Source organism: Solanum dulcamara, chromosome 10, assembly GCF_947179165.1.
Source record: "Solanum dulcamara chromosome 10, daSolDulc1.2, whole genome shotgun sequence".
In the NCBI taxonomy this organism is placed as follows: domain Eukaryota; kingdom Viridiplantae; phylum Streptophyta; class Magnoliopsida; order Solanales; family Solanaceae; genus Solanum; species Solanum dulcamara.
This window is the reverse complement of record NC_077246.1, coordinates 5,943,269-5,957,414: the sequence shown is the minus strand read 5'-3', so window position 1 is coordinate 5,957,414 and position 14,146 is coordinate 5,943,269. Positions and strand designations below refer to the sequence as shown.

The 14,146-nt window shown below is 30.9% G+C and overlaps 1 protein-coding gene across 1 annotated transcript; it reads left to right on the top strand.

Annotated features, from left to right (window-relative positions):
- The first annotated feature begins 6,807 nt into the window (after positions 1 to 6,807).
- LOC129870189 (2-alkenal reductase (NADP(+)-dependent)-like) lies at positions 6,808 to 11,964 on the top strand. Its single transcript, XM_055944847.1, has 5 exons — positions 6,808 to 7,083; positions 7,975 to 8,158; positions 10,067 to 10,233; positions 10,836 to 10,918; positions 11,530 to 11,964. Exons 1-5 carry the CDS (start codon positions 6,856 to 6,858, stop codon positions 11,903 to 11,905), a joined length of 1,038 nt encoding a protein of 345 aa, XP_055800822.1. The 5' UTR covers positions 6,808 to 6,855; the 3' UTR covers positions 11,906 to 11,964.
- The last annotated feature ends 2,182 nt before the right edge of the window (positions 11,965 to 14,146 follow it).

Sequence of the window (14,146 nt, the reverse complement as noted above, 5' to 3'; positions counted from 1 at the left end):
AAATGGAGAGAGTAGTTGAAAGGATATATTGGGTATGATTAAATGCTTGTAGAATTAATGATTGATCAAGATGAATCTGTCAAGTCTTGACATGATAATAAGTTTAAGCTGTTATCATGAATTATAAACGACTAAATAAGATACTACATGTTTAGTTTTAACGATTAGTAGATCAATATGATCAATTTACTACATGTTTAGTTTTAATGATTAGTACAGCAATATGATCAATTTACTACATGTTTAGTTTTAAACCTATGAGGTCGTACACTAACGAATGTTTTTATCTTTGTTAATGGATTAGTTGTTTGATAATTAAATTAGAAAATTTAGCTAGTCCAATTTGTTAATTTCAACACAATACTCTTAATTTAATTGTTCACAAGTTTCTTTAATCAAAAAGTTAATAACAAAAATCGTCTCGATGTAGATACACATAAAATATATATATAGTATCAAAGAGATTTTAAATTACAACTCTCATTATTAAATTTATCTTAAAACTCATCTTTGAAATATAAATAAATATTAAAAAACTGAGTTAATTTATAAAATCATCGATCTAACCTATTTTAATTTAAAAATCCCTAAGATTTGTTATTTGTTTCCATCCTCTACTGCGTGTTGTGAACAATATGCTTACACCTAACAAATATAATGTTTTCTTTAGGTGACTATTATTTACTTGGACCCCTAAAGGAAAAATAGAATAGGATAGATAATAAATATTTTAGAAAAGACACATTAGAAAAGTATTAATGGGAATGTTTGGCACAAAGGAGAGGAATCTTTGTCAATTATGCCCATTTGTCAGTTGCCAACGTTTCCCACGTGAGTATGATGAACAAAAAAAAAATTATTGATAAATTGCAAGATAACATAATTTTATATTTTATTTCTCTTATAAAACAAATTAACTTAGCAAATTAATAAGAAAAAGTGATAGTAAAAAAAAAAAGTAGAAGAGTTATGTTTTATTCTTCTTCAATGTGTCATAATTCTCTAAACTGCAAGGCTATTTATAGCCAAGGAAATCAGAGGATAAAGAAAAGAGACAAGGCAATATGTCATTAGTGGGTCACTAACACACCCCCTTGAATGTCCACGTATAATGTGCCTCATTAAAAACTTTACTAGGAAAAACTCAATGGGAAAAATCTAATGAAGGAAAAAGAGTACATACATCTGGTAATACGCCTTGAGTACTGCCTCATTAAAAACCTTATCAGAAAAATCCAGTGGGACAAAACCTTGGTTAAGAAAAAAAGAGTACAACACGTATTTTATTCCCCCTGATGAAAACTTCATTTGATAATTTGGAGATTACGCATTTCAATCTTATATCTTAGCTTCTCAAAAGTTGATGTTGGTAATGCCTTTGTGAATAAATCTGCAAGAATATCACTCGAATGAACTTGTTGTACATCAATATCACCGATCATGTGCAAAGAATAATTTTGGTGAAATATGTTTCGTTTTGTCTTCTTTTATGAAGCCACCTTTCAATTGAGCTATGCACGCGGTATTATTTTCGAATATAATTGTGGGTACTTTGACATTATTTTCCAGGCCGCATCTTTCTTTGATGAACTATATCATTGATCTCAACCACACACATTCTCTATTTGCTTCATGAATTGATATTATTTCAGCATGATTTGAAGAAGTAGTAACAATAAACTACTTTGTAGATTGCCATGATATAGAAGTTCCTCCATATGTAAATAGATATTCTGTTTGAGATCGAACTTTATGTAGGTTTGATAAATAACCATCATCTGCATAACCAATAAGGTCTGCACAATCTTTGTTAGTATAAAACAAACTCATATCAATGGTACCCTTTAGGTATCGCAAAATATGTTTGATATCGTTCCAATGTCTTCGCGTTGGGGATGAATTATACATTGCTAGCAAATTAACAAAAAATGTTATATCAGGTCTGGTTGCGTTAGTAAAATACATAAGTGCACCAATGGGACTGAGATATGATACTTCAGGACCAAGAAGTTCTTCATTCTCTTCTAGAGGTCGAAATGGATATTTATCCACTTCAAGTGATCGAACAACCATTGAAGTACTTAATGAATGTGCTTTATCCATGTAAAATCATTTTAAGATTTTCTCAGTGTAGGCAGAATGGTGGACAAAGAAACCGTCTACTAAATGTTTAATTTGCAGACCCAGACAAAATTTTGTCTTTCCAAGATCTTTCATCTCAAATTCTTTTTTTAGGTATTCAATCGACTTTTGAACCTTCTCAGAGGTTCCAATGAGATTTATGTCATCAATATAAATGGCGAGTATAACAAACTCTGATTCCGTTTTCTTCATAAAAATACATGGACAAATGACATCATTTATATAACCTTCATTTATCAAGTACTCACTAAGACAATTATACCACATACGCCCTGGTTGTTTCAGATCATATAATGATCTTTGCAATTTGATTGAGTACATTTACTGAGACTTAGTACATGCTTCAGGCAATTTTAATTCTTCTGGAATTTTCATGTAAATTTTATTATCAAGTGAACGATAAAGGTAAGCTGTAATTATATCCATTAGATATATTTCAACATTTTGATGTACAGCTAAACTAATGAGATATCGAAAAGTTATACCATCCATAACAGGTGAATATGTTTCTTCATAGTTGACCTCGGGTCTTTGAGAGAATTCTTGAGCAACAAAGCGTGCCTTGTATCTTACAATTTCATTTCTCTCATTTTATTTTCGCACAAAAATCCATTTATAGCCAACTGGTTTTACACTTTCGGGGGTTTGAACTACAGGTCCAAAAACCTCACGCTTAGCAAGTGAGTCTAATTCTGATTGAATTGCCTTTTGTCATTCTGCCCAATCACATCTACGTCGACATTCTTCGATGGATTTAGGCTCAAGGCTTTTACTATCTTGCATGAGAATAAGTACAACATTTATGCAAAAATATTATCCATCGTAATTTTTGATCGATCTAAATTTATCTCATCACCGGTAAAATTTATTGAAAGTTCTTCATTCATTTAAGTCTCGAGTTCACTGATTTCTTCAGGAATATCAAGATTACTCAAATCTTGACCTTCTTCAGGAGGTTCTTCTATAGTATCATCTTTATTATTTATCATGCTTGTCTTTCTAGGATTTTTATCCTTGAGAAGCTATGATATTAGTAGATGGTCATTTTGGGACATCAATCCGGATAGGCACATTCACTGTAAGGATATGTAACTTAGTTATCTGTTTTAAATCAGTAAATGCATCTGATATTTGATTTGCTATTTTCTATACGTGGATCAAAATGAGATAGTGATAAAACTTTCTACTCAATTTTTCTTTCGGGTTCCTTTTTCTCTACCCCTAATTGCGAGAAAGTTGTTTCATCAAACTGACAATCTGCAAATCGAGCAGTAAATAAGTCTCTTCTCAACGGTTCAAGGTAGCGAATTATGGAGGGTAAGTCAAATCCAACATTTATGCCCAACCTTCGTTGAGGGCTCATCTTTGTACGTTGTGGTGGTGCTAAGGCACGTATACCGCACAATCAAAAATTTATAGATGGGATATATTTGGCTTATGACCAAATACTAATTGTGATGGAGAGTATTTATTATTATTTGTTGGTCTGAGACGTACAAGTGTTGTTGCATGTAAAATAGCATAATTCCAAATAGTAATCGGCAATTTTGTTTTCATAAGTAGAGGTCTTTCTATCAATTGTAGGCACTTAATAAATGACTCTGCAAGGCCATTTTGAGTATGAACATGAGCAACAAGATATTTAATTTTTATCCCAATTGATAAGCAATAATCATCAAAAATTTGGGATGTAAATTCTCCAGCATTATTAAGACGAATAGCTTTAATTGGATAATCTGGAATTGCATTCTTAATCTTATTATTTGTGCTAATAACTTCGCAAACGCCAGGTTGCGAGATGATAAGAGACACACATGAGACCATCTTGATGATGCATTTATTAGAACCATAAAATATCTAAACAATCTATTAGGTGGATGAATAGTTCCACATATATTCTCATGTATACGCTCTAAAAAGTCAAGCGATTCGATGACAACCTTCAGGGTTGATGGTCTGATAATTAATTTGCCTTGATAACAAGAAGCACATGAAAATTCATCATTCGTAAGAATCTTTAGGTTCTTTAACGGATGTCCAGTTGAATTTTTAAGAATTTATCTCATCATTATTGATCCAGGATGACCTATTCGATCATGCCATAGCACAAATATATTTAAATCAGTAAACATCTGGTTTACAATCAAATGTGCTTCATTTTCACTAATTTCTACATAATATAGGCCAGACGACAAAGTTGATAATTTTTTCAAAATATATTTCTGGCCTGAGAAACTCTTGGTTATACCAAGATATTCAGTATTCATTTCATTTAGTGTCTCAACATGATATCCATTTTTGCGGATATCTTTAAAACTTAACAAGTTTCTTGGGGATTTAGAAGAGAATAGTGCATCTTCTATAACAATCTTTATCTCGTTAGGCAGAAATATAGTAGCTTTTCCAGAGCCATCAATCATTTTTGAATTATCAGAAATTGTAGTAACATTTGTTTTTCTTCTAAGCACGTAGGAAAAATATTTTTTGTCTTTAAAAATGGCATGAGTCATTCCACTATCAATTACACAAATATCTTCTTGATTGATCATTGATCCAAAGAAAATTTGAGGCATATCCATATTTTTCTTCAAAAAGAAATAAGGTAAACGTTACAATTAAAACATGGCTCATTATACAGATTTTATTTATTTACATAAATTAGAAAAATATAAACATATTATTTAGTACAAACAAATGAAAAAAAAATTATTTAAATATTATCAGGCTTATCAATATTCATATTTTCTTCTGGGAAATTGAAGAAATCAGCTACATCCAGGTGCATAGACTCAATATTATCTTCAGAAATAAAGTTTGTCTCTGAAGTATTTTCTGTTCTCTTCAAGGATGCCTGATATAGCTGAACCAGACGTTTTGATGATCGATAGGTCTGTGACCAATGCCCATACCTCCACATCTATGACATATACTTTCTGAATTTTTCTTTGGTATAGTTTCTTGGTTTTCACTCTTCTTTTTATATTGCTGATCATTTCTCGGTGCCAATCGAGCATCATGATTATAATTTCTTCAACCACGACCACGACTATGACTGGGGCCATGACCTCTTTCTCGTTGGTTATAGTTTGTCTGATTCACTTCAAGGAGTGGAAAATAATCAACGGATCGACTATCATGATTTTTAATTAACAGTTCGTTATGACGTTCAGCAATAAGAAGGTGAAAAAGTAATTCAGAATATTTTTTTTAAATCCTTTTCACAATATTGCTGCTGTAGGAGCATATTCGCGGGTGAAAATGTGGAGTATATTTTTTCAAGTTTGTCTTACTCAGTAATTTCTTCTCCATATAAATTTAACTGTGCTATAATTCTAAACAAGGCAGAATTATATTCAGTTATATTTTTAAAATTTATTAATTTTAAATTGAGCCAATTATGACGCGCTTGTGTCATAATTCTTTAATTTGCAAGGCTATTTATAGCCAAGAAAATAGAGGATAAGAAAGAGAAACAAGCCAATATGTCATTAGTGGTCACTTACATCCACTATTTTTTTCTTTTATAACAATTTCAAAATTATCATCTTTTATCTCTTGTACTAACTGATAGTACCACCTTCAGTTTTTCCTGTCCAATTATTAGAGATAACATTTTTTTGGTTACCTATCTGCTGTTTGGAGTTTTTGCAGAGTTTATATTAAATTCGAATTAAATATTACAGGGTTCATTTGGTTATGACGCTTCTAATAATTTTTTTTTTATATTTACGATTCAAACTCAAAACTTTTAATTAAAAATAAAATAGTTTCATCATTGTACCACAAAATAGTTTGTTATTAGAGAGCACGTTTAAAAGGCTTGTACAACATTGTTCCACTTGTTGAGCTATATTATCAGCTGTTACGCATATCACAATAAGAATAATGTTGTAATTGGTGGATAGTGTAGGCAAGTGGACAATAAAGTAAGCAAATGAAGAAAACATTGATAAATGTGAAAAGAAAAATATTACTACCTCCGTTCTATATTATATGAATATTTTCAATTTTATATGGTAATTAACAAATCATTAATATATTGAAAAATTTTACTATTTTACCTTTTATTTATATCAATGTCATATACATAGAGTATAAAAATAGTTAATATTAGAAATTTTTTACATTCAAAAGACTACTTTAATTATAGGGATAAAATAGGAAAAATTTAATTAATTCTATCTTGATTTAGTAAGTGATTAAGTAATATGAGACAAATATTTTTATTAAAATACTCATCTAATATGGGACTGAGGGAGTCCTCCATTAGTTTCAATTCATATGATATAATTTTAATTTGATACAAAATTTAAAAAAATTAAAATTTATGATCTAAAATAAATCAGAGAGATTTGTATGGTTATAAATTATTTCATCAATGATAAAATAATTTTTTAAAATTTAAATTATTATTAAATATAAAAATATATCATTTTTTAAAAATATTAATTAAAAAAAAAAAGAGCAAGTCATACAAACTAAAGGAGTACTATTGTATTTATTTTTATTTTTAAATCATGAATAGGACGTATCTATTTAATTAAATTTTAGTCATTAAATTTAATTTGTGTTATTTGTCTTCGATCCAAATAAAAACTTTGAAGAAAATGAAGAGGAGCCGGAGCCGGATCCGAATTTTTCTCCTATATATATAACACATGCACACACATTTAAAATAACTCTTCATTCACATTAAAAAAGAAAAAAGAAAAAATGGCAGAAGAAGTGATGAACAACAAACAGATCATTCTAAAACATTATGTGGAAGGTTATCCTAAAGAATCTGATATGGAATTTAAGAATAACAGCATTAAATTGAATGTTCCAGAAGGTTCTAATGTTGTTGTTTTGAAGAATCTTTATTTGTCTTGTGACCCTTATATGCGTAACCGCATGAGCAAACTTGAGGGTAGCTATGTTGAATCCTTCACTCCTGGTTCTGTAAGTCTTCCATTAATTTTTATTCAATTTACTATCACACATATGATTATTTAGTTGCTACATACTTTATTAAATGTTTCAATTTCGAGAGTCAAAAAATATATTTTAATAAGCAGGTATTTGAATTGGTTTATTTTAAATAGTTTTTGGCTATTAATCTTTTTTATTTTTAATTTGGAGGTTTTTTTAAGAATGAAAAAGTATAAAAATAAGCTAAAATTCAAAAGTTGAATATTCTCAATTTATGATTTTTAGCTTTTAGCTTATAAACTGTTTAAAACACAGTCAATACAAACACCCCTTTAGTGAGGATCTGGGGAGGATGGTGAGTACGTAGTTTCATTTCTATCTTATGGAGGGACTATTTTCAAAAGACTCTCAAAATCAAGTTTAAATGTTGAGAGTCAAACTTGTTAATTTTGATTCTAAATTCGGACATAAAATTTGAAAAAAATTCATATATTTAATAATACGTACGTAAAAGATATTTTAAATTAAAAATTTTTAAAAATAGAAATATTTCAAAGGCATATGAAACAATTATGATCGAACTTAATGGTTGTGGTTTTTAAATGAATTTAATACGGTGTTCATTTGGTTCTTATTTCTCCTTCTAACAAAACAAATACAGTAAACTTTTCTGTTCTTTTCACATAAAATGCTCTCTACCTTCACCAGGTTCTAATTGTGGATTTTTCCCTAATTAAAATACAAGCATTTCTTGTTATTGTTGAAACAAATTACAAGTGAGTTTAGATTCCTAAGTAAATTGTACATGCAGACCTCAAATATTTCAAATTTAACATTATTGGTGTTTTTATTTTATTTTTAAAAAAAATAATTAAGTGAGCTTCTTACTTATTTTGTTTTCGGTTATATACATATGTATAGCCTATCACGGGATATGGAGTGTCTAAAGTTTTGGAGTCTGGTGATCCAAACTTCCAGAAAGGTGACTTAGTTTGGGGAATGACTGGATGGGAGGAATATAGTATTGTAACAGCTACTCACAGTTCTCTGTTGAAAATTAATCATGACAAGGATGTGCCTCTTTCATACTATACAGGAATCCTTGGTGAGTTGTTCTTCTCTATATACATCCTTCCCTTTCTAAAATAATCAGTTAATGGCAGGAGCAATCAGTAGCAGAATCAGAATTTTCATTAAAAAAGTTCAAAATTTAAAAAGTAAATTAGTCAAAGAAGGTACGACATGTATTATATATACGTAAAAAATTATTTTAATTATATATAAATAGTATAATTTTCAGTTAAACTCCCTGACCTCAAGATGGCTCCGCCATGAAGGTAGCGACGGGGTAGAGGGAGTTATAGCATTTGCGGGTGCGGTGTGGGGGCGGGGCAGGTTGCGGGTTGGGGATTTTGATCGGTTGCCTCTTTGGTTGCTGAAATTGGTATTAAGTTTGTCTCATTTTTGTTGACTTCTATATTATTCTTTTCTAGTTATAGATTACTTTTAATACTATAAGATTACTGCAATGTATGAACATAATTTAAGAAAATAAATATGTGACTAAAAAAAAATAAGGAATACAATAAGTAATTATCTCATTCAAGAAAATACGTAGTGTAAATAAGAACAAATTAATGAGAAGAATTCATCAAAATATGAGAAAAAAATAACTTACTTTTACAAATAATCACTCTAATGATTACATTAACTAATATTACTTAGAACAAAAATGAACGAAGAATTTTAGGAATAGCTTATTATACTGTCAAATTAGTTCAAAGAAGTAAGAAAAATAGAGTGGGGGCTGGGGCGGCGCGGGGCCGAGCGGGTTCAAAACAACAAATTATGTCATGCAGGCCGATCAAAATTTTTGTGGGTTAAAATGTCAACCGGCCCCACATCCGTCCCATTCCATTTCATTGTCATTCCTAGTTAGTGGTTAAAATATATCTAAATTATTTTTTTTGTTTCAAATTGAGTAACTTATTTTTATTTGACATGGAATTTAAGAAAATAAAAAATACTTTTAAATTTTATGGTCTAAAATCAAAGATCTGTCAAATGTATTAAAATACTTTTAATCTTGTGGTATTAAACATATTATATGAAAAGTTGAAACTACAAAAAAAAAAAAACGGACTAAAAAAGAAAGTAGGCCAAATAAATTGAAACAGAGGGAATTACCTTTTTTATGCGAGTTTCATATCTCATCTATCTATTGTTCCATTTATCTGTTTAAACTATGACTATCTTTTTATATTATAACATACGTTGATGTTGAGTTGGTTTACACACGCATATTGTCGAGTGGATTAATATTTGACCAACTCGACATTGGGTGTGTTTTAATACAAAGAGAGTGTTAGTTTAGATAGGTAAAAGGAATAACGGATAGTTGAGCTATAAAATTCTCGCCAAAAAATGATAGTTTAGTTGTATTTTTTTATCATTAACTCAAAAATAAATAAATAAATATTTTTTGTTCCTACTTACACGTGCCCATATCCTTGCTTTTCTATCAATTTCAAATAAATAAAAAAGTTAATGATAAAAATCAGACCTAAACTATCACATTTTATGAGTTTTATACCTCAACTATCCATTATTTTATTTACTCTACCTAAACAATCATCTTCTCGTGAGTTTCATACCTCAATTATCACTCTCTTTGTACTAAAGCATGTCTCAATGCTAAGTTGGCCTACACACGCTTATTGTTGATTGAGAACAAATATTTGGCTAGCTTAAAATCGACGTATTGTTTTAATACAAAAGAGAGTGATACTTCTTGTGGTAAAGAGAACAATGAATAATTGAGACATGAAACTCAAAAAAAAGTGATAGTTTAAATATGTTTTTGATTATTTAACTTATAAATAAAATATTTACAAAGTATATGTTCCAAAACTCTGTGTCTAAGACCAATGGAAATATATCTTCATACAGGTTGTTAAAATATATAGAAGAGGAAAAATCTAGAGCTCATTAATTTTACTCAATTATTTCACAGGGATGCCTGGGATGACAGCTTATGCTGGTTTCTATGAGATTTGCTCTCCTAAGAAGGGAGAAAATGTCTTTGTTTCAGCTGCTTCTGGAGCAGTTGGTCAACTTGTTGGACAATTTGCAAAGATGTTAGGTTGCTATGTTGTTGGTAGTGCTGGAACCAAAGAAAAGGTAACTACTTACATTTCTTTCTTGAATCTGATTATGCAAGAAAATCAAAAAAGGAGGTGCACGCATCGTTGAAGAAAAAAATGTGTATTTTACCCATTTTAAAAGTTGCGCCTCCTTTAGCAATTTTTGACAAGAAAACACATATTTTACACGAAAATGTGTATTTTACGCGTTTTCAGTTTTCTATAAATAGAGGGTCTCTTGCCTTCATTTAAATCATCCCACAAAAATACAATCCAAAAGAGTAAGAACACAAAGAGAGTTATACACCAAGATAAATATTGTAGTTGTCCTCTTTAGTGAGTTATTCCTTTTACAAGAGAGAAGTGTTTATTGTTGTTTTCTCCTTATATTTGAAAGCAGTGTACTCCCATATTATCCTACTAAAATCCTTCTACCCTGTAGTTTTTCCCCTCTATCTGTTTGAGGGGTTTCCACGTAAAATTTTCGTGTTCAATTTATTTTCATTATTTATTATCATATCAAACTTTTGTTGTGGTGCTTCCTCCCCTAACAGATTAGTGATTAGTGGCTAAGTTATCTTGCTTATCTTATTTATTTTTAAAAATCTAGCTATCTCATTCTATTCATTATTATGAAAGGTTGATCTGTTGAAGAACAAGTTTGGTTTTGATGAAGCTTTTAACTACAAAGAGGAACAGGATTTAGATGCAACTTTGAAGAGGTTAGTAATCTTATAACTTCCCACTAGAAAACACTAGTTTATGTGGTGAAGGTGTTGGTGACTTTGAATAGTGATAGAAGAAGAAGAATTGGGTGTGGTGAATTGATATTTCATTTTGGTTAGTTTATGTAGGATTATTTTATCCTGTATTTAGTTGGAAGTATTAGGTAATCCTTAGATTATAATCTATCCCACCATTTATACCTTCTTAAATCTTAATGGGATAAGTTAACTCATATACATGGTGGAATAACTTATCGTAGGATAACTTATCCCGAAATAAATATTTCCTGGATAAGTTGTTCCGAACCAAACGATCCCCCAAGAACACCATTACAACAAAAACAACTTTTAACAGCAATAAGTATGTACGTACATTAACAAAAAGTGATAAATTTTTTATCAACATTAGTTGATTGCTATTGGATCCAAAGGAACATTTATAACGAAAGCTAATTGCCTCTTCAAACATATTTAGTGGCTGCTAAAGATCATTTTTTTGGTGTAGTATATATGAATTGATATCTTAATAGAGAGCAATACTAGACCTTTTTGCAATAATATAGGAATAAATAATATGACCTTTTTTTTGTATTGGTTTATTCTATTAGGTACTTTCCTGATGGAATTGACATCTATTTTGAAAATGTTGGAGGGAAGATGCTTGATGCAGTTCTTTTGAATATGAAACTCCATGGTCGTATTGCTGTGTGTGGGATGATCTCACAATACAATCTTAAAAAGACTGAAGGAGTCCACAATTTGTTCAACGTTATAGCAAAACGAATCCGCATGGAAGGATTTCTTGTTTTTGATTACTATCATCTTTATCCTAAATATCTGGAAATAATTATTCAACAAATAAAGGCCAAAAACATTGTGTATGTGGAAGACATAGCTGAAGGTCTCGAAAGTGCTCCCAATGCTCTAGTTGGTCTCTTCTCTGGTAGCAATGTTGGAAAGCAAATTGTGATGGTTTCGCGTTAATGAATGGGTTCGACTCTTTTTTATTTTCCTCAAGTTCTTATTTAGTAGGAACATTTTTTGTTTTTCTTTTTCCTCCCTTTTAGTTCCAGAAAATTTCATGTTAATTGTCACATATGGAAAAAGGACGAATTTATCCTCGAAATATTGAAAATGGTAAGTAGATACCCTCCGTTTACTATTGGTACACCAATGCCCCTATCTTCCAAAAACTAGAGCATATATGCCCTTCACGCTAACCGAAAGCCCACGTTGAAAAGAATTTAACAATCTGACTTGCTTTGATTCATTCTTCCAAGAGAAAATATATATGTGATACAATATTGAAATAAGGAAACTAATTATTTCCTTATAAATATGCTATCAAATATTAAGGAAAACTAATTATTTCCTTACAAATATGCTAGCAAATATTATCAATAACTATCAAATATATTATACTGCAATACCCCCCCCCCCCCCTCAAGTTGGAGCATGGGAATCAAAAATGCCCAACTTGGAAAGCAAAAAGTCAAACTGAGTTTTGTCGAGAGCTTTGGTTGTATGTCGGCTGTCCATTCATTAAAATTGTCGCCCTTGAAACGAGTAGGCGTGATACAGTCCCCGAATCGGTCTTGAGGGCCGATAAAATAGGGAGAATTAGACTCAATTTTGGATGGTGGTGGAGGAGGTACGTCCTCACCAGCCATGAAAATTTACAATGAAATTTTTTTTTTGATGGAATGACCTTACTAGAAAATAGAAATTGTATGAATAGGATCGGCTTGATGGCACGACCCTACTGAAACAAGCAAATAGTCACCGAAAAAATGGCACGGTGCTACGCAAATTGGATATGAAAAAGTAGTCATCGGAAAGATGGCATGGTGCTACACAAACACTGAGGGATATAGGGTTGACACAAAACAACCCAAGAAATTATATGGATAGGATCAGCTTGATGACACGACCCTACTGAAATAAGAAAATAGTCACCGAAAAGATGCACAGTGACCTGTCTGACTGAATTTTCTTCCCTTGCATATGAGATTCATACATATAACATTGATCCTACTTTTGTTAACATAACCATGGGCCAAACGGGCGGCATATATGGGTAATAGTCGCCCGCCGGCAGCGGAAGCTCTTTGATTCACTACAAAGATTGTAGAGTCTCTGATACCATGAAAATAACTTAACAATTTGACTTGTTTTGATTCATTCCTCCAAGAGAAAATATATATGTGATACAATATTGAAATAAGAAAACTAATTATTTCCTTATAAATATGTTATCAAATATTAAGGAAAACTAATTATTTCCTTACAAATATGCTACCAAATATTATCAAATAACTACCAAATATATTATACTGCAATACACGTGGACATGTGTCATCATTCTACGAAAGGATACATTCCAATTTTAAAAAAATTCACACCCAAAACCAGTTATCCATCCAAATAGACCCATCCCCTGAAATTTTCCTTTCAACTCCACAATCCACCATTTAAATTTAAAAAATGAAATCACAAAACTCAATTTCAGGGGAATCTATTTGGCAAATTAGAAATTAAACAAATAACAACAAGAACTATAATTTTCTAATGTACCTTGACATGAAAAACCATGCCTTCTTAAATCCACCATTTTCAAAATAAAACAAAATAACAACGAGAACACAATCCATCATTTTCAACTCTAATCTCTACTGAAAAACCATACCTTCTTAAATCTCTTGAGATGAGGGAAATTTATTTCTTAATCAAGACACTGATGCAGACACAAACTTCGTCGAGAAAGACCAAAGGGCTTTGTTTTATGATTGCTTTCGACAATTTCTTCCTTGGCTCAAATATTTGGGAAAATAATGGACAGTATTTGAGTCAAAGTTGAAAAGATTATTTGAAGTTGAAGCTGAAGTTGAGATAATGTTTGTGGATTTTCAAATAGCGTAACTAATTTATACTTTTATATCCAAGATCGACTGTTCTTGAGATTGCAAGTTCAGAGAACTCGTAGAAGAGTTTAAAGCTGCTACACTCACAACCCGAAATGTCCCTCTTCTTCCTTCTCCCCAACAACTTAGCTTCCTAAAAAGAAAACACTCATCCTGACGTAGCCCAGTTGCAGATCTCTCTTCATTATAGGAGCAATGTGTGTTAGAGAACTTTGACCTTACATCATCAAGTTATCAAGGTGTGAGTAACAGGTTCTTTTGTTGGAATTTGGGTCTATTTCAGGGGAGATTTACCCCTGAAATT